Below are 19,570 nucleotides of genomic sequence, written 5' to 3' on the forward strand. Positions count from 1 at the left end.
AAATTTTGGAAAAGTTCAGTTTAGGACCTGGTCTCGAATCGCTTTGATTTTTGTTTACGCAAGTTGTATTCGCTGTCCTCTATACGACGCTGTAAGTTTCATTAGGGGCAAGTCCATACTTCCTGAGAAAATAGTCTGAAAGTTACAAAAACCCTATGACACCGTGTGTAGTGATTGGAGCGCAAGATAACTCTCGAACGGATCTGCCGATTCGGTCCAAAATTTGGCTTTTGTAATATTTTGTCCAAACTTAGTTCAAGTTCAAATATGGATTATATCGGTCCACTCTTTCCGGTACCTCCCCCACAAAAGTTCGAAAATGTTCGGAAAATTTGTGCGTACGATAACTCTTGAAAGGAGTAACCGATTTGGTCCATACTTTGCACATTATGAAATTTCTACCAGACTTAGATGAGGTTCCAATATGGACTCAATCGGTAAACTCCTTCGAGTACCTCCCACACAAAATTTCGGAAAAGTTCGCCTTAGTTTTTGTTGTAATCTCTTGTATTCACTGTCCCCTATCCGAAGGTACAAGTTTCCTCAGGGGCAAGTCCATACTTCCTGAAAAAAAGCCTAAAAGTTGAAAAACAAACCCTATGACACCATGTTTATGGGTGGAAGCGCAAGATAATTCTGGAACGGAAATGCCGATTCCGACCAAAATTTGGCCTTCGTAATATTGTTTCCAAACTTACTTTAAGTTCGTAGATAAGGTATATCGGTCCACTTCTTCAGGTACCTACCCCACAAAAGTTCAAAAATATTCGGAAAAATTGTGCGCACGATAACTCTTGATGGGAGTGACCGATTTGGTCCATACTTTACACATTCTCATAATATCTACCAGATATAGATCAGGTTCGAATATGGACTATATTTGTCTACTCCATCCCGTACCTCCCACACAAAATTTAGGATAAGTTCACTTTAAGACCTGCTTTTGAATCACTTTGATTTTTGTTGAAGCAACTTACATTCGCTGCCTCAATTACGATGGTAAAAGTTGTTTCAGGGGAAAGTCCATACTTCTTGAGAAAACAGACCGAAGGGTGTAAAAACTCCCTATAGCACCACCATGTCTATGTCGGACCATTCCTTTAAGTACCTTTTCCGCAAAATTTTTTAACTTTAATCCTAATCAACATTTTTGTCTGTTCATACGACCAAAATTTTGAAACCCCCTAAATACATAAGTTTTTTGTGAAAAAAAAAAATGTTTCAATTTGCGCAGGCTGAGGGTATATCTCTGTCGGCAAAGCCGACTGATACTTTTGCAGAACATTTCGAAGCTGAAAAACGTCATCTTGTGGTACTTTTATAGCGGCTCTTAAAATAAAGGACGAAAACGACATTGAAGGAAGCGAGTTAGAAGGTCGAAGTGCTCTACGAAAATAATCCTCATTTGATTTGACTGAAGACATGTCATCTCAAAAATAAGTTAAAGTGACAGTGAACACAGATATAACGCTAATTCCTGATGGCTTACAGGGTCTCTAGCAAAAACTTCATGACGCAATAACGCGGATCTCACGGCGGATCTGTCCTTCGGGGTCTTAATATACTCACCAAGGCCTTTCATCTCCAAAAGGAATTACCTCTGCCCTAAAATTTGTGTTCACAGTGTAAGTTGAGGTCTTTCGTGAGATAATCGATTCCTGGCACATCCAACAATTTCAGCATTACCATATGGAGATTATGCCCGGGCTAGCCCTATCGATGATTTGTAACATCATCCATCGTAAACAGTGGTGGTGCCCCTTCGGCTGGACGAATATGCTTCTCGTCACCCTTTTACTTTTGGGGTGTTCGACATATTGTCGAGTAATATAACTTGTGAGCCACTTAAGCTGACTGATCCATTACAAAGTAATGTAATCTATATATATTCTTCATTACCAGGCTGGTAATACCAGCAGGCTGACAAATAATGTCTTTTAATTATACAAGACAAATCCACATATTTTAGTCATTCCTAAGCAATAAATAGCAGCGATACGGCGAAGGTAATCGCTTAGTTAAATGTGAATAAGTTCTCGGGTTAATGTCTGTAGTGTTCATCGGTATTTACTATTTTAAAATACATATTTATATAAGAGACTATTACGGTTTTTTTTCCAACCTATGATATCACTGTATAACACAACAAATAATTACAAGATAATTCGGCCAGATTCTGAAAGAAGACCGAAAAAAAGAAGACACGTGTATCGGCGTTTTGAAAGTATACGTCGGGAAGTAACCTAAATAGACATTTCTACAGGTTTTGAAATATTCGACATCAGATTCCTTGGAATCCTTGCATTTTAGGTATAAAGTGTCTTTGGCAATATTACTGATAACAATACGGGGTATCTTTTTTGAAAAAAAAAAAATTAATCTTCATGCGAGTCACTAAAGGGTTATTTTTGGTCCCTTTTTCCAAAACGCTTTAAAAACTCCTTTAAAATGTGATCGTATCAAATCAAAATATTCTACAAAATTATTTGTCATACAATTTTAATGTAGGTCCCGAATACACCAAAACTCTAAATCGTACCTAAACGCCAGGAATCTGCCAAAAGTAAAATCAGGTTATAGGGTTAATGTAGTACTTTATCTGAGTTTATTAAGTTTTGTCCCACAAAACTTCATTCTAGATAGAAGACGTCAAAGACAAAAATGATCAAATTTCAGTATAAGTCGCTGAATAAATGAAATATGTATTTGCAATATATATCAAGAAAATATATGCATCAAGTTTGCCAACAAAACAACCAAATATTTATACCCTACACCACCATCTATCTGTCCATCTAAACCTTGTAATAACGTCAGGAAAGTTTGGATGTTGATGGAGGTCCCGGAGGGGAAGAAGCCTATTGATTTTGGTGATGGTTTCAGGTTGGAATTTTGATCGGATAGTCACGAAATTTTGGGGGTTGATGGGGGCCCCACAGAGGATGAATCCTATTGATTTTGGTGATAGTCGGATAATATTTAGGGGTCGGAGTGGGGAAAAACTCATGTGGTGACAAATTCAAAATTTTATTCTTTGTGAATATATCGATTTCTAGTAGGGGTATTTTAACAGCAAAGCCTGTCAATGGAAGATGAAAATATTACCTTTACATTGCTGTAAAGTAGGTTGGCGAAGGTGGTCAAACAAGGGATATAACACAATAGTCGGTAATGCATACAATTCTTCAATTTTTTTTTTTTTGCAATCACGCTACAGGTCGCAATTTTGATCGGATGGTCACGAAATTTTGGTTGCCTATGTGGTTCCCAGAGAGAAAGAGGCATATTATGTTTGGTGGTAGTCGGATTATATTCCCTAAAAAAATGTTAGCCAGTGAAAAGCTTAGTAAGGTACCTCATGGTCTGCCCCGTCCCGACTATAGCCTTTGCTCACTTTTGAATAAATTTGTTTTGTTCTTTTTTCGAGTTGATGCATGAAAGTAACAGGAAATTTAGTTCTAGACGAAAGGTGTCAAAAGAAGAAATATTCTATACAAAATTTCACTGTAAGTCCCGTAACAAACTAGATATCTAAGTAAAATACTTTGTTAAGAAAATTACGTTACAAAATTAGATATTATAGGTAGAAATTATTTGTTAAACTTTTAGATTCTGAATTAAAGTTTATTCCATACTGAGTCAAAATCTCGTAAAATGCTTTTGCCCAAACTTAGTTTAAGTTCGAAGATGGGCTATATCGGTCCATTCCTTCCGGTACCTCCCCCACAAAAGTTCGAAAATGTTCGGAAAATTTGTGCTCACGATAACTCTTGAAGGAAGTAGCCGATTTGATCCATACTTTGCACATCGTAAAATTTCTTCCAGACTTAAATAAGGTTTCAATATGGACTCAATCGGTCCGCTCCTTCGGGTACCTCCCACACAAAAGTTCAGTTTAGGGCCAACTCTCGAACCGCTTTGATTTTTGTTTTAGCTACTTGTATTCACTGCCCTCCATACGACGGTACAAGTTTCATCAGGGGCAAGTCCATACTTCCTGAGAAAATAGCCTGATAGTTGCAAAAAAACCCTATGACACCGTGTGAGGTGGTTGGAGCGCAAGATAACTCTCGAACGATTCGGTCCAAAATTTGGCCTTAGTAATATTTTGTCAAAACATAGTTTTAGTTTGAAGATAAGCCATATCGGTCCACTCCTTCAGGTACCTCCCCCACAAAAGTTCAAAAATGTTCGGAAAAATTGTTCGGACGGTAACTCTTGAAGGGAGTGGCCGAATTGGTCTATATTTTACACATCCTAATATATCTACCAGACATAGATCAGGTTTAAATATGGACTATATTTGTCCACTCCATCCGGTACAAAATTAAAACGGATAAGTTCATTTTAGGACCTGATATCGGATCACTTTGATTTTTGTTGAAGCAACTTGCATTAGCTGCCTCAATTACGATGGTAAATTTTTTTAGGGGCAAATCCACACTTCTTGAGCAAACAGCCCGAACAGTGTAAAAACCCCCAATGGCACCATATGTTGTGGCTGGAGATCCACTTCCATAACGGTCAATGTCGATCTATTTCTTTTAGTATCTCCTCCGCAAAACTTTTGATCTTTAATCCTAATCAACATTTTTGTCGGTTCAAACGCCCAAAATTTTTAAAATCCCCAAATACATACGTATTTTGGGAAAAATTGCTTCAATATACACAGGCTGAGGGTATACATCTGTCGGCAAAGCCGACTGATACTTTTTTACTTGTTATATATGATTTATGACCATATTCTACCGTTTTTATTCACATTTTCGTTATCTGCGGTCACAAAATATATTTTATTGATGTTTTTTATAATAAATTCTTTCAGAAGACTATGTGTGCTCGATACAAACTGTTTTGGAAATATCTATGGTAAATATATACAGGGAAAATACTGCTAACCCAGATCGGACTTTTAAAAATTTCGTATTTTAGTACTATAAACTAAAATAACGTCATCGGGATAAGTCATAGGTTCCTGATATTGTATGTGAAAATGCGGGGATAGTCTACGGCTATTGTCCAGTGAATATATATTTGACATATCTGTCCTAACATCCATGATTTTGGCATGGTCCTAAATACTATAATGATGACAGCTACTCCTGCTGTGACAAAATTGACTGAATTAACCCTAGAAATGGACATACATGTGTGTATCATGAATGATCATAACAAATTTAGTTAGGATATGGCTAGTTACTTCGATTTCAAGGATTAATTCAGTCAATTTTGTCAGAGCAGGAGTAGCTGCCATCATTATATAGTGACTCACATGAGGGTTAATTATACCATCCACAATATGGAGGGTATAAATAAAATTGTCATTCCGCTGTAACAAACCGAAATATTCGTCGGAGACCCTATAAAGTATATATATTATTGACTAGCAGACCCCGGTCCGCGTTGCTGGCCCGTCGTAATGACAACTTTTTATCGACTTTATGCTTGAAAATTCAAAAACAGGTATTTTCTACCTCACTTCTTAGGTATATTGTCAAACCGAGAAGGATTTTTTGTCTGTAACCTTTCTTTTCTCTTACGGACTTTGTCGGATTTTTTCGCCAATTTATGCTTTTTAGGATTTATTATTGTCCATGTCCCTGTCTTTATCCTAAAGCGATCTAATTTTAAAGGTTTAAAAGTGGTTAAATCGAATTCTCCCGCTTATTGAGACTTTTCATGGCTGATGGACCGTTGAACCTCACCATTCAAGTAAATTTGTGAATATATAGTTTTTCTTGATCGGGGGCGCAACCACCGTTGTCTCGAAAACTAATTTGCAACCCGATGCACTCATAAGTATAGCATATATAGCGATTATAAAATAATAGGCCCCGAAATTCGTCTACAAATATATAGCATTTTGGACCACGGGACATTCCTGAACATTTTCTGAATATTAGGTTCAGTAGTTTTGGAAAAATTATGTTTTGAAAAGAGTGGGCGTGGTCATCAGTTTTCAAGATATAACATATTAAAAAAAGTAGGCCTGGTCCGGTATTTTGGCTCCAAATATGTACCTAGGGTGCACACAACTTCATTGCCCACCAAAATGTATGCTGAAACCGATATAATCATACATTTAGCTTATATATAGCGTTTAACAGAAAGGCATGGGGAAGGTACCCCACCTCTTCCGAAATTCATAATATATACATAACAACGGCAAACATTGAGCTTTTGTCGCAAATTTTATGGAAATCCCTTCAGTAGTATTGGAGTTATGACATATTACAAAAAAAACAGGCGTGGTCGGGCCTATAGGCCCTAAAGAAGTACCTAGATTGTAGATTAATCCGTAAATTTTTAATCCGATACATGCATAATTTTTGCAAATATAACGTTTTTTAAAAATATCGCATAGGGGAGGTACCCCGCTCCCTCTGGAATTCAATAAAATATGTAACCTGTTTTCGGGGGGCGTGGTAAACTTTTCTTTCCAAAAAACCTAAGTTGGATTATGACAACATTTGATTTTTATTCATAAAGGTAAGGCGTTTTTTTCAAATTCAAGAAAATATGCCCCTACATTCCCTGGCATTTTCAGGAAAATCGGTTCAGTAGTTTTGTAGATGTAACATATTTTAAAAAGTGGGTGTGGTCAAGTCATTGGGTCCTAAAAAAGTGGGTAAGGTCTTCCGAAATAGATACATTCGTAATTATTGTAAATATAACATTTTTAAAAAAGTAGGGTATAGGGGAAGTACCCCGCCCCCTTTCGAAATTCAACTGAATTTGTAGCCTATTTTAAGCGGGGGCCATCCTTGTACATTCCCTGGCAATTTCAGGAAAATCGGTTCAGTAGTTTTTGTAGAAATGATAAAAGTTGAAAATTGAAAAAAGTGGGCGTACATTTTCTTTGCATAAAAAAATATCGAAATCGGTCCAGCCGTTCTCAACTGATGCAATGACCAACGAACGATATTTGATTTTTATTTTTAAAGATTTAAAAGTTTAGACAAATCGCGATTTCCTTGAAAATCCCTTCAGTAGTTTTGTAGATATAACCTAATTAGAAAGTGAGCGTGGTCGGATCTTAAGTCCCAAAATAAGTACGTAAAGTTGGAGACACAATCGCCATTGACTCGCAAATAAATTCCGAAACCGATACATTCGTATTTGTTGCAAATATTGCATTTTTACAAAAATAGGGCATAGGGGAAGTATCCGCCCGATCCGAAAGTCAAAAAATATGTAGCCTATTTTTATCGGGGACCAACCCTGTACATTCGCTGAAAGTTTCAGGAAAATCGATTCAGTAGTTTTGTAGATATAACATATTTAAAAAAGTGGGCGTTGTCCAGTCGTAATGCCCCAAGTAAGCACGTAAGGTCAGAGACACAATCGCCGTTGACTCGGAAATTAGTTTTCAAAGCAATACATTTAAAAATAGGGCATAGGGAAAAATTCAATCAAATGTGTAGCCTATTTCAACAGGGGGCCTCCACTCTACGTTCCCTGCTAATTTCAGGAAAATCTGTTGAGTAGTTTCGTAGATATAACATATTTATAAAAGTGGGCGTGGCCAATTTTTCTTTGCATAAAAACCTCAACTGGACTATGACTAACATTTCCACAAAAAATTATCCAAATCGCTCCAGCCGTTTTCAACTGATTCAATTACCAACAAACGACAATTGAGTTTTATATATAAAGATTAGCATAAAATTCTATGTCGATTTAACCATGTCCGTCTGTCCGTCCTTTCGTCTGTCTGTGGAAATCAAGATACAGCTTGCAATTTGAAAGATAGAGAGTCAATATTTGGTACAGAAGTTTTCATTACTTGCACGATGGTTGGTATGGAAAATGGGATATATCGGTCCACGTTCCTTAGGGGTAAACAACTTTCCCCCAGAATTTTGTCGGTATCGGTCCACGCCTTCAGATAGCCCCCATAGAACGGTACCTCCCGATTTTCGGTATTTTGAAGGTTTTAGCTTCATTATCACACCGAAATGGCTGAAATTTGGTACTTAGTCTACGTTGGTGGTATAAAACTTTCCCCCAGAACTTTGTCGGTATCGGTCCATGCCTTCCTTCATATAGCCCCCATAGAACGGTACCTCCCGATTTTCGGTATTTTGAACGTTATGGCCTCAATATTCCACCTAAATGGCTGAAATTTGGTATTTAGACTTAGTTGGGGGTACTCAAACTTCCCTTTTAAATTTGTCGGTATAGGTCCACGCCTTCATATAGCCCCCACGGTAAGGTACCTCCCGATTTTCCGTATTTTGAAGGTTGTGGCTTCAATATTCCACCAAAATGGCTGAAGTTTCGTATTTAGTCTTCAATGTGATATAAAACTGTTCGCCAGAAATTTATCTGTACAGGTCCACGCTTTCATATTGCCCCATTTCCGACTAAAATTCGTCGGTATAGGTCCACGTTTCCATATAGCCCCCTTAGAACGGTACCTCCCGATTTTCGTAATACTGAAGATTGTGACGTCAATATCCCACCGAAATGGCTGAAATTTGTTATTTAATCTTCCAAGAGTTATAAGTCTTCCAGAAGGGTATTATCAGTATTAACGTCAACGTCTTCCTATATCCCCATAGAAGCGTACTTCTTGATTTTCGGTATTTTTAAGTTTTAGCCACATTCTCTTACCGAAATATAGGAAATTTGGTATTTAGTCTTGTTTGAGTCTAAAAACTTTTCGTCGGAAATTTGTCGGTATAGATCGAAATAGCCCCCATAGAACGGTGCCTCACTTTGTTTTACCGAAATTGCTGAAATTTAGTATAAGGTCTTCTTTATACACGAAAGGAAATTAATTATTCCATTTTACTTCAATAAAACTTGTGGTGGAGGGTATAACAAGTTCGGCCCGGCCGAACTTAACGCCGTTCTTACTTGTTTTTTACATAAAAAGATACCCCGCATTGTTGTCAGTAATATTGCCAGAGACACTTTATACCTAAAAAAAAACCAGTAGAAATGGGCGGAACTTGCCACGCCTATTTAGGTTACTTCCAGACGTAAACTTTCCAAACGCCGATACACGTGCCTTCTTTTTTTCGGTCCTCTTTCGTAATTTGTCCGAAATATCTTGTAATTAATTTTTGTGTTGTACAGTGTAATTTAAAATGTGAGATTTCCAGTGGTTACAAGACTTTTTCACGAAAAGTTTTCAAAATAGGTCCACACATTGGTAAAGGTCTCATACAACGGTGCCGTTCGATTGAAGACATTTTAGGTAAATTTTTTTAACTCATTAATGCATTTGGTGTATCCTTGGTCATAAAATTAGCTTTAGCTGAACTTCTTTGCAGTTGTATTTACTTGAGCCACCCTAATCAATTCGTATTGATTAATTTTCGCCATTTATTTAATGCTAAAAGGTCATAAATTATGTTAATAAAAAAAACTTCAATCATAAGGCATATTTAGGTCTCATAAATAAATTGTGTAAACATTGTTTAATGATTCATTGTAAAAATGTAAAGCAAACACAAACACATACAAAAATAATAATAAATATTTTTATAACAAACATTTATGCTTTGCAAAAATGTTTGGAAATGGCAGTGCCATTAACAATCATTCAGATCTTCCTCATATTCTCCGTTTTTTATTATTATTATTATTATTTTCAGGACTGCCTACGGAAGTGTTTTTATATTGGCATCAGTATCCATTTTTATTTGGTCTAACGTTTTGCAAAGTGCGAGCGTATATCTCAGAAGCGTAAGTACACAATAACAACAAATATCAGAGTCTTAATAAATCTTTTGTTTGGAATTTGCATTATTGTTGTTTTTCCTTTTGTTTGCCTAATAATGACTTTTTGTTTTCTCACTCATTTTCTTCCCCCTTCCTTCCCCATCTACAGTTGCAGCTACGTTTCAGTTTTTACCATTGTGGCATTTTCGGTGGAACGTTATTTAGCCATATGCCACCCATTGAACTCCTATGCCATGTACGGCTTTAAGAGGGCATTGCGTATAATAGGCGGCCTATGGTTACTTAGCTTCATTGCAGCCATACCATTTGGCATGCTAAGTGAAATTCAATATCTCACCTATCCTCCAGGTAAGATAGTGAGAGGGACACGACACCACACCAGCTATTAATTATTATCCTGGATTACAGCTGAGATATATGAATTCAGATTTTGTTAATCCTTTTTTGTGTTTGTATTGCTTTGCAGACAACGAAACAATTCTTGAGTCAGCAATGTGTGCCATGTTCCCACCCGAAGAATGGCATATCTTTGAAATTTCCTTTGTGCTGTTCTTTTTGATTCCCATGATCATGATAATATATTTCTATGGACGCATGGGTGCTGAAATTCGTGCCAGAACTGTCCAAAAATTAGGTAAGTTGAAAAAATTTTAAGATTTTGTTATATAATTATAATTAAGCAGTCATGAAATTATATTTATTTATTTTTTTTACATTTAAGGTGTCCAAAGAGGATCCATGCACAGAGCATCCAGACATGAACAGTCGAGAAAAGCTGTTATCAGAATGTTAGGTAAGTGAAAGAGAAAAATAATTAACAATTATACCAATTCTAAATACATAGCCTACATTACTCAGGTACCAAGCTTAACTACGCAGCAAAAAATTGCAACCACATGTAATTTGTAATTTAAATAATTGCAAAGTAATGACAACTCAGTAGTTTAGTAGATTCTAAACAAATTTTTAATAATGCAAATTTTAGTTTTTATACCCTCAGCCTTTAGGCTAAAGAGGGTATATACACTTTGATAGGACCAAAAATGTGCTTCATCGAAATAATGGTTTTAGACCCCAAGTATGTTTGTACGATATCCGTTTCAGACAATTTTGAGTAGATCAAGCAATGTCCGTCCGTCTGTCTGTCTGGCAGGCTGGTGCGCACGATAACTCTCGAACGGATCAGTCGATTCGGTTCAAATTTTGGGTATCGAAATAGGATTTAAGTTCGAAGTTCCACTCCTTCAGGTACCTCCCCCACAAATGTTCAAAAATTGTCGCAAAACTTGTGCGCACGACAACTCCCGAAGGGAGTAACCGAATTGAACCAAACTTTGCATATAGTAATACTACCTCTAGGCATACATCAGGTTCGAATATGGATTATATCTGTAAACTCCTTCAGGTACCTCCCACACAAAATTTGAAAAAAAGTGCAGTTTAGTGACACCTCACGAATCGTTATGATATTTTTTGTGACAGGATGTTCGTGCGGCCCCCGTTAGATCATTGTAATTTTTTTCGAGGGCAAGTCCATAGTTCCCGAGATAATGGCGCATAACCTCAAAAAACGCTGTACTATGTCGCGAGTTCAAATAAACGGTGGCCAAACATAAAAGGAGTTGGCGTTGGCAGATGAATTTTAGTATAAACACTTTTAGTTCACTGACAATGTCGAGAGCAAAAAATTGGGAAGGTCGGTCCACGTTTTGGGATAGTCCCCATGCAACGGTACTTCTTAATGTTTCGGTATTTTGAATATTTTAGCTAAACTTATCAACCAAATTTGAGATGCGGGGTTTTCATTTTACAAAAAAAATTTTCCGATAAAAATTATGGACATAGGTCCAGGTTTTGATATGGAGCCCATAGTACCTCCTGATTTTCGGAATTTTGAAGATTTTACATATGTTTCACGCCCAAATACGGCGAAATTTTGCATTGAGGGTTCCCAATGGACCAAAAAACTTTTCTGATAAAAATTATGTACATAGGTCCACGTTTTGATATAGCTCCAATAGAACGGTATCGCCTGATTTTCGGTATTTTCAAGGTTTTAGCCACATTAAACAAACAATGTAGCTGATATTTGGTATTTAGTCTTCGCCAGCTCTTGCGAAATATTTTTACGGAGAATTGTTGGTATTGGTTCACGTTTTGATATAACCCCCGTGGAACGGTACCGCCCAATTTTCGGGGTTTTAAGGTTTTAGCCACATTAGCCACCCAAAATTACAGAAATTTGGTGTTCAGTCATCATATATTTTTGTGAGTTTATTGAATACATCAAACTATATATCTCCTAATATTTTGTCCAGGTTTCTTCTAAAATGGCCCATATCAGTCCTCTCCTTACGGCAGTTTAGGGTCTGTTGAAGGATCCTTTGGAAATGTATGCCGATGTTGTTCCTTGTGGTCCCGTTTAAAGCGATATTATTATGTTTTCCGTGGACAAGCCCATGCTTCCTGGCATACTGGTCCAAAAGTTATACGATGACCCATTGAAATGACCATCGGTATCTATCGAAAAGATATGCCTCCCAAAATGAGATCCACTTCCATAATGGACTATGTCGGTTCATTCCTTTAAGTACCTTCTCCGCAACACTTTTGAACTTTTATCCTAATCCACATTTTCGTCGGAAAGTTCAAATGTCCAAAAAGGGCCACAAAATTCTAAAAAGAAAGCTTTAATTCACATAGGCTGAGGGTATATCTCTGTCGGACGTACCATTTTAGCGAATAGTTTGGAACCTTTTTGGAGGAGGTACTAGAAGGAGTGGACCGATATGACTCATCTTCGAACTTAAACTATGTTTGGAAAAAATATTACGGAAGCCAAATTTTGAGCCGTTCGAGAGTTATCGTGCTCTTTAGTCCGCCACACAGACGGACGGACAAGTGATTAAATCATCTGAAGAGTTGCTACATTGGAGCAAAACTTTAGGGGTCACATCCGACACTATATTCAAGTCGTGAGCACACGCCACAGCTGTCTGCGACAAACTAAAAAGTAGGAACAAGGTCTTCAAGTCCCTAGCCGTCAGCACTGGGGTGCAGATAAAGAAACCTTGTTGACCACGTATAACGCCATAGGTCGGTCTGTGGTAACCTATGCGGCTCAAGTTAGGTCCCCGAGATTAAGTGATACGAATCGGAAAAAAATTCAAACCTGTCAGAATGCCGCCCTGAGAACAACAACAGGGTGCCTCCTAAAGTCTTCAGTGGATCATCTACATAAGAAGGCAAGGATTCTTCCAGTACTGCATCACAATGAGAATCTTCCGTTGTAGTACTTACTTGGGTGTTACCGTGAGAACGATCCCAATCACCAGCTGGTGGGTAGGTCCGACACATTCAGGCACATCAGAAAGTATATCCACGCTCTAGCGGGAGAAGTCCAACGATACAGGAGAGATCCCCTAGATCAACAGGCATATCAAGCACGTTTGAATAGCATTCACACGGACGCAGTTGCCAAGGCCTTAAGCAATTATAGTGTGAATAAAGTCCACGGAGTACATCCCCCATCTATCGCAGCTGAGGAGCGTCATCTGCCAAGACAAACCAAAGTAGTTTTGGCTCAACAACACTCGGGATATTGCAGTCGCCTAAATTCTTATTGGGCGGAAATCGACCGTATGCGGCAAGGGCCCGCACGATACAAAGCACCTTTTCAACTGCCCCACGAAACCTACTCATCTAACTCCAGTGGATCTGTGGCTGTGTAGTCAGATTCCTGGAACTGGAGATAGAATCAGAGCCAGATTGAACAGAAGAACGAACATACAAACATAATAATAAACGTCTCGCTATTAAGGAATAAAATTTCATACAAAAACTCAATTTTCGATTTTTCCAATTTTCCGACTTTTCCAGAGAGATTTTCCAAAATTTTCTTCCGTAAAGACCTTCTCCTCGAAAATACGAATAACTGACAAAAAATTTTACAGAAATCGGCCTAGCCGTTCTCATTTTATGAATTACTATACATTTTTTACACCATTTTTATATTATACTAGCGGACCCGGCGAACTTCGTCTCCCTATTAAGGAATAACATTTCGTACAAAAACTCAATTTTCGATTTTTCCAATTTTCCGACTTTTCCAGAGAGATTTTCCAAAATTTTCTTCCGTAAAGACCTTCTCCTCGAAAATACGAATAATTGACAAAAAATTTTACAGAAATCGGCCTAGCCGTTCTCATTTTATGAATTACGGGGGGCCACCGTGGTGCAATGGTTAGCACGTCCGCCTTGCACTCAGAAGGTCTGCGGTTCGAATCCCAGGCCAAGCAACATCAAATTTTCAACGGTGGCAAAATTCCCCCTCATTAATGTTGGCGACATTTCCTGAGTATTTAAGCCATGAAAAACTTCTCTACAAGTGGTGTCGTAAGACACGCCGTTCGGACTCGGCAATAAAAAGTAGGTCCCATATCATTGAGCCAATATGAATCGGCGTGCACTCATTGATATGAGAGAAGTCTCCCTTGTCCCATCTGGGATGTTTGTGGAACAATTATTATTATACATTTTTTACACCATTTTTATATATATATATTATATATATAGATTTTGCTTTGTTTTTCTTTGGAACTTTCCCATTTTTGGACATTGTTTGTCGTTCATCGGCAAAGTGCTAATAGCTGTAATAACTCAATCAATTTTATTGAAAGCCATAAAAAGGCTAATATGTCATATCATCGCTTTTTGTGTTAGCGTTAGCCAACATTTTTTTCAACTTTTGTCGCTATAAAATTTAATGATACGACATGTTAAGCGTAATGTAATTTCTTAAATGTGGCCATATTAAATTTATGGTTAATTCCTATTGGGAGAAGGATGAAAAAATTAGATACTGTGATTGCGTACAAAAGGCGACAAGGAATGGACATTTTCTGTTACAAATGTTTATCGTTCGTTGTAATGTACAATGTTTATTATCACCAACCGACAAAGAAAAGTTCAATGGTTTTAAGCCTTTTTCCCATGCTCTCTTCGTAGCCGATGGTTAATGTCAAACACATGCCGTCTGCTGGCCAGCAGCTAGTTCATCAGGGAAGGTGCGAGTATCTGGGGGCTTTGATTTTATTCTCATGCTTAATACTTGCCAATTTGTTGTTTTGCTTCGATGCTTAGTCCTTTTGACTTTGGCTTGTCTGGCTGGGTGGATGGCTGCTTGCAGCCTATGGCATTATTTATTAAGATGGGAAAAACTTATTAGGAGCCGACAGCACTTGGTACCAATGACTTTGTTCGGTGTAGCAGAAATTTTATTATTTTTGTGTTGTTTGTTTTTGTTGTCATGTCTGTCTGTTTGTTGTAACTTTGCCTCCGCTACATTGATTTCAAGTGGCAATTTCATTCATTATTGGTGTTATGTGCGAAAATTGTCTGTCAATAAATCGATTTCATAGAATTGTCATAAACAAGCCTTCATTGTGGTTGTTGCAACAATCTACAGGACCTAGATATTGGCAATGGTTGATTTTCGATACATACAAGGACATATGGCACTCGGAAAAGTAAATACCCAATTATTTTCTTAGGAAATGTAAAGGTCAAATGCGTCTCTATGTTTTAGTACCATGTTCTTGTTGCTTTAGCACTGTAAGTATGTTCGTTCGTATATTTTTTCTGCTATCTGTTTCGATCCCTAACGAATCAAGAGACAGGTGAGTGTGGGGTTACCTGGGCAAATGCACATACAGGGCATGTGTTGGGTATCGTGCCATCGATTCGGGCCCAATAAGAATTGGGGCGGCTGCATCTTCCGGATATAAACTGATATAAACCCACTAGTATTTACCTTGACAACTTGCGTTCTTCTGCTGTGATGGGTGGGGTAGGTCTCTGAGAAAGTCATAGGCTGATTGATCTAGTGCTTCTTTCTTGAACATTTGGATTTCTCCCTCTAAATAGTGAAAATCTCATATGACGTGCGTGGGTGGGGAAACATGTCCACTAGATTGTGGAACGGATGCGCACGGATCACTGTGGTTCAGAAATCGATTTTCCTGGCCAAAACCAGAATTTTTGTCGTCATCGATTGTTAATTTCTATATGGAATTCGACAGTAAACATATTGGAACTAAGAAAACCAAAAAAAAGTATCAGTCAGCTTTGCCGACAGAGATATACCCTCAGCCTGTGTATATTGAAAAAAAATTTTCCAACAAACGTATGTTTTTAGGGGGTTTTAAAAATTTTGGATCTATGAACCGACAAAAATGTTCATTAGGATTAAATATCAAAAGTTTTGCGGAGGAGATACTTAAAGAAATGGATTGACAGTGATCATTATGGAAGTGGATCTCCAGCCATTACATATGGTGCCATAGGGGTTTTTTGCACCCTTCGGGCTGTTTGCCCAAGAAGTATGGGCTTGCACCTGAAAAAAAATTTACCATCGTAATTGAGGCAGCGAATGCAAGTTGCTTCAACAAAAATCAAAGTGATTCGATTGTAGGTCTTAAAGTAAACTTATCCGAAAATTTGTGTGGGAGGTACCGGATGGAGTGGACAAATATAGTCCATATTTAAACCTGATCTATATCTGGTAGATATATTAGGATGTGTAAAGTATGGACCAATTCGGCCACTCCCTTCAAGTGTTACGGTACGAAAAATTTTTCCGAACATTTTTGACTTTTGTGGGGGAAGTACCTGAAGGAGTGGACCGATGTTGCTCATCTTCGAACTTAAACTATGTTTAGATAAAATATTACTAAGGCCAAATTTTGGACCGAATCGGCAGATCCGTTCGAGAGTTATCTTGCGCTCCGACCACCTCACACGGTGTCATAGGGTTTTTTTGCAACTTTCAGGCTATTTTCTCAGGAAGTATGGATTTGCCCCTGATGAAACTTGTACCGTCGTATGGGGGGCAGTGAATACAAGTTGCTGAAACAAAAATGAAAGAGATTCGAGAGCAGTACCTAAACTGAACTTATCCTAAATTTTGTGTAGGAGGTACCCGAAGGAGTGGACCGATTGAGTCCGTATTATAACTTCATCTAAGTCTGGTAGACATTTCACGATTTGCAAAGTATGGACCAGACTCGTGCTTTGTGTCATAGCCTATGACACAAAGCACGAGTTTGGTTGCGGATTTATAGTTTGTCGGAGGTTAAAACATCAGGTCTCCAGCTTTACCCCAGTGAATAATACTAACTACAATTCGATTAAAAGCAAAATTCTTCAACATCTGTGCTAATGCTCCAACCTCAGACTAGGACAAACTGACCAAAGATATATTCTACGAGCGCTTAGATGAAACGTATGACCGTTATTCTAGGCGATTTTAATGCCAAAATTGGAAAGGAGAATATATTTGGCCTAAAAGCCGGGAAATTCACTCTCCATAGTAAAACATCGCAGCGGCAAAATACATGGTCGTTAGCAGTACCAGATTTAAGCTTCACGATATCACGATATTTGATCTCCAGATCAAATAACAAGAAATCAAATTGATCATGTTGTAATAGATGGAAGACATTCATCGAGGGTGTTGGATGTACGATCGCTCAGACGAGCAAACATAGACTCGGATATTGCAGTCGCCTAAATGCCTATTGGGCGGGAAGACATCTGCACAGTATGCGGCATGGGCCCGCACGTTACTAAGCACCTATTCAATTGCCCTTCCAAACCTACTCATCTTTCTCCAGTGGATCTGTGGTTACATCCCTGTCCTGGAACTGTAGATAGACCCAGAGCACGATTGAACAGGAGAATGAACATACAAACATAATAATAAAACACTGTTACAACAACCACCTTGTTGCAGGTACACGTACCAGATTAAACGTAGCAAATAAAGTACGAACAGACACAAGACGGAAGTTAGACATCGGTAAGCTGCAATCACCACATATAGCCACTGCACAACATATAGTCACGTATTTCCGGCAGGAATAAGAGAGAAATGGAAAAGCGGTAGTGTGAAAAAATCGATATGTACTGATCCAAAATGAAGTCCGAAAATTCTAACAAGGAGTGAAACATCAAACTGATGGCTTTGGTACAGGCACATCCACATGTAGAGACCAGCAAGGTAATTTGGTAACTGATGCAGATAATACTCGTAGTGTCCTCAGGATACATATGTACGTCGTGGTGCTTAATGTGAGTACCAATCTTACGGTCTACCTCACAGTGCTCTTAACACCGGGTGAATACAATGCGTCTACCAACGCTCCCGCACAATGTACGAGTACCAATTCGCTCACATGTATTTGGACGTGATCGCCACCTTGGTTAGGAGCGGAGTCAATCTAAATTCCTACCTTTCTTTGTGTCAGGCACCCGGTTGAAGTGCAACTCCACACTCGAGCCGAAGCTCTCCCCGCGATTTGGGTCTTAACCACAGCCATCGCGATGCTCCCACAAGGGGGCCAACACCAACTGCCAGGCCAGATCCAGGGATCTGGGCACCTGGCACCCACGCTACCAGAATATAGCCTCCGGTCAGGCTTCGTGGCCAATGACCAGTACCAGTTGGACTCCAAACAGCCCCGGACTGGTGACCTCCTCCAATTCAGCCGGCGGAAAAACACACAACACAGGACCACAAAAATTAACATGCTGTCCTCACGGACTGCAGAGGGCACACAGGGCCCGCGGCAACGGACAATACAACACAAACGAAACCACCCTCACGGACGGCTGGCACGACATACACACAAGAAAACGACGCCGCACAGTGCGAAATATGAGCACTTTAGCGGAACTTTACTAATAACTTTTAAAGTAAAGGGCGTAGATTCCTAAAATTTTGCAAAAATGTTTCTTATATTAGTGGATATTGTGGGGCTCAAATTGGGCCACATAGGCCCACGGTTTCCCTTAGCGTTCATGTAACGGCGGCTGTCGTTTTTACGTTTTACATTTATTTTTCAATCGATTTTGCTACAATTTGGTATATTGAGTTTTCAGCAGATAGAAAACTTATGTACAAAATATTTTCAATATAGGTTCGCGTTTAGGTATAGCCCCCATTGAACAGTACCGGTCGATGGGACATATTTTAAATGTTACAGACACATTTTCCAACGTATTTGTTGTATTTTGGCATTTTATGTTCTTCGTAGATAGAAAACCTCTGTGCGAAATATTAACATCGTAGGTACGCGTTTTTGGTATAGCCCCATATCACGGGTTCCCTCATATTAGGTATTTTAAATGTTGAAGACAAAAATTGCACCAGATTTTGATGCAAATGTAAATTTTAGGATGTTAGCGAATAAAACTCCTCCTCACATAAAAGCTGTCAACATAGGTCCACTTCTGGGTGAAGCCCCACAACCCTACACATCCATTAAGGTGTAAAATGTCAATAACTGTTTGTTTTCGTTTGTACCTATAATGTTTATCGGTCTATTAACAGGTCTGTGCCATTAATATTATTAAAAATATCTCTCAGATCAAGTTCAGGTTGGAACTGCATTACTATAACGTATTTAACGTATACTGGTATTTGCACCACAGCATTCAAAAACGTTGCACTATATATAAATCACCAACATTTACAGGTCAAAACTATTAAAAATTGCGAGAGGATTCTTAATTTAACAGAAATCATCATTTGTTAATAGTATTAGTGAGTCAATTTCTTCAAAACACAGTCAACAACGGCGTTCATCGTCGCGTTTACCTTCCACTTTCGAAAATGCAATTAAATGAAGTTTCCGAAGTCATTTCAAAAAACTTGAATTTCTCCGAAGACCGCACGTTACCGCAGCTGTTTCATGGCTTTGCGAACAGAGGAGACCCCAATCTTTCAGATCATATATATCTTAAAACGTGCATGTACGGGAATCACTTTTGAAATATCCACGGAAAATAAAAAAAATTATTTTGAAAACTTCAAAAA

General features: G+C 38.4%; 1 protein-coding gene across 3 annotated transcripts in view; it reads left to right on the forward strand.

Moving 5' to 3' along the window:
• Positions 1-19,570, forward strand: part of CapaR (Capability receptor) — a 325,413-nt gene that overhangs the window by 260,796 nt on the left and 45,047 nt on the right. For all 3 annotated transcript variants that reach the window (XM_073981520.1, XM_073981521.1, XM_073981518.1), the window contains 4 exons: positions 9,606-9,696; positions 9,842-10,041; positions 10,160-10,327; positions 10,415-10,486. In XM_073981520.1, the coding sequence (XP_073837621.1) occupies positions 9,606-9,696; positions 9,842-10,041; positions 10,160-10,327; positions 10,415-10,486 (531 nt within the window). The remainder of the gene's footprint in view (positions 1-9,605; positions 9,697-9,841; positions 10,042-10,159; positions 10,328-10,414; positions 10,487-19,570) is intronic.

The sequence above is a fragment of the Musca autumnalis genome, unplaced genomic scaffold (assembly GCF_047663935.1).
Source record: "Musca autumnalis isolate F117 unplaced genomic scaffold, ASM4766393v1 scaffold_4, whole genome shotgun sequence".
NCBI lineage: Eukaryota > Metazoa > Arthropoda > Insecta > Diptera > Muscidae > Musca > Musca autumnalis.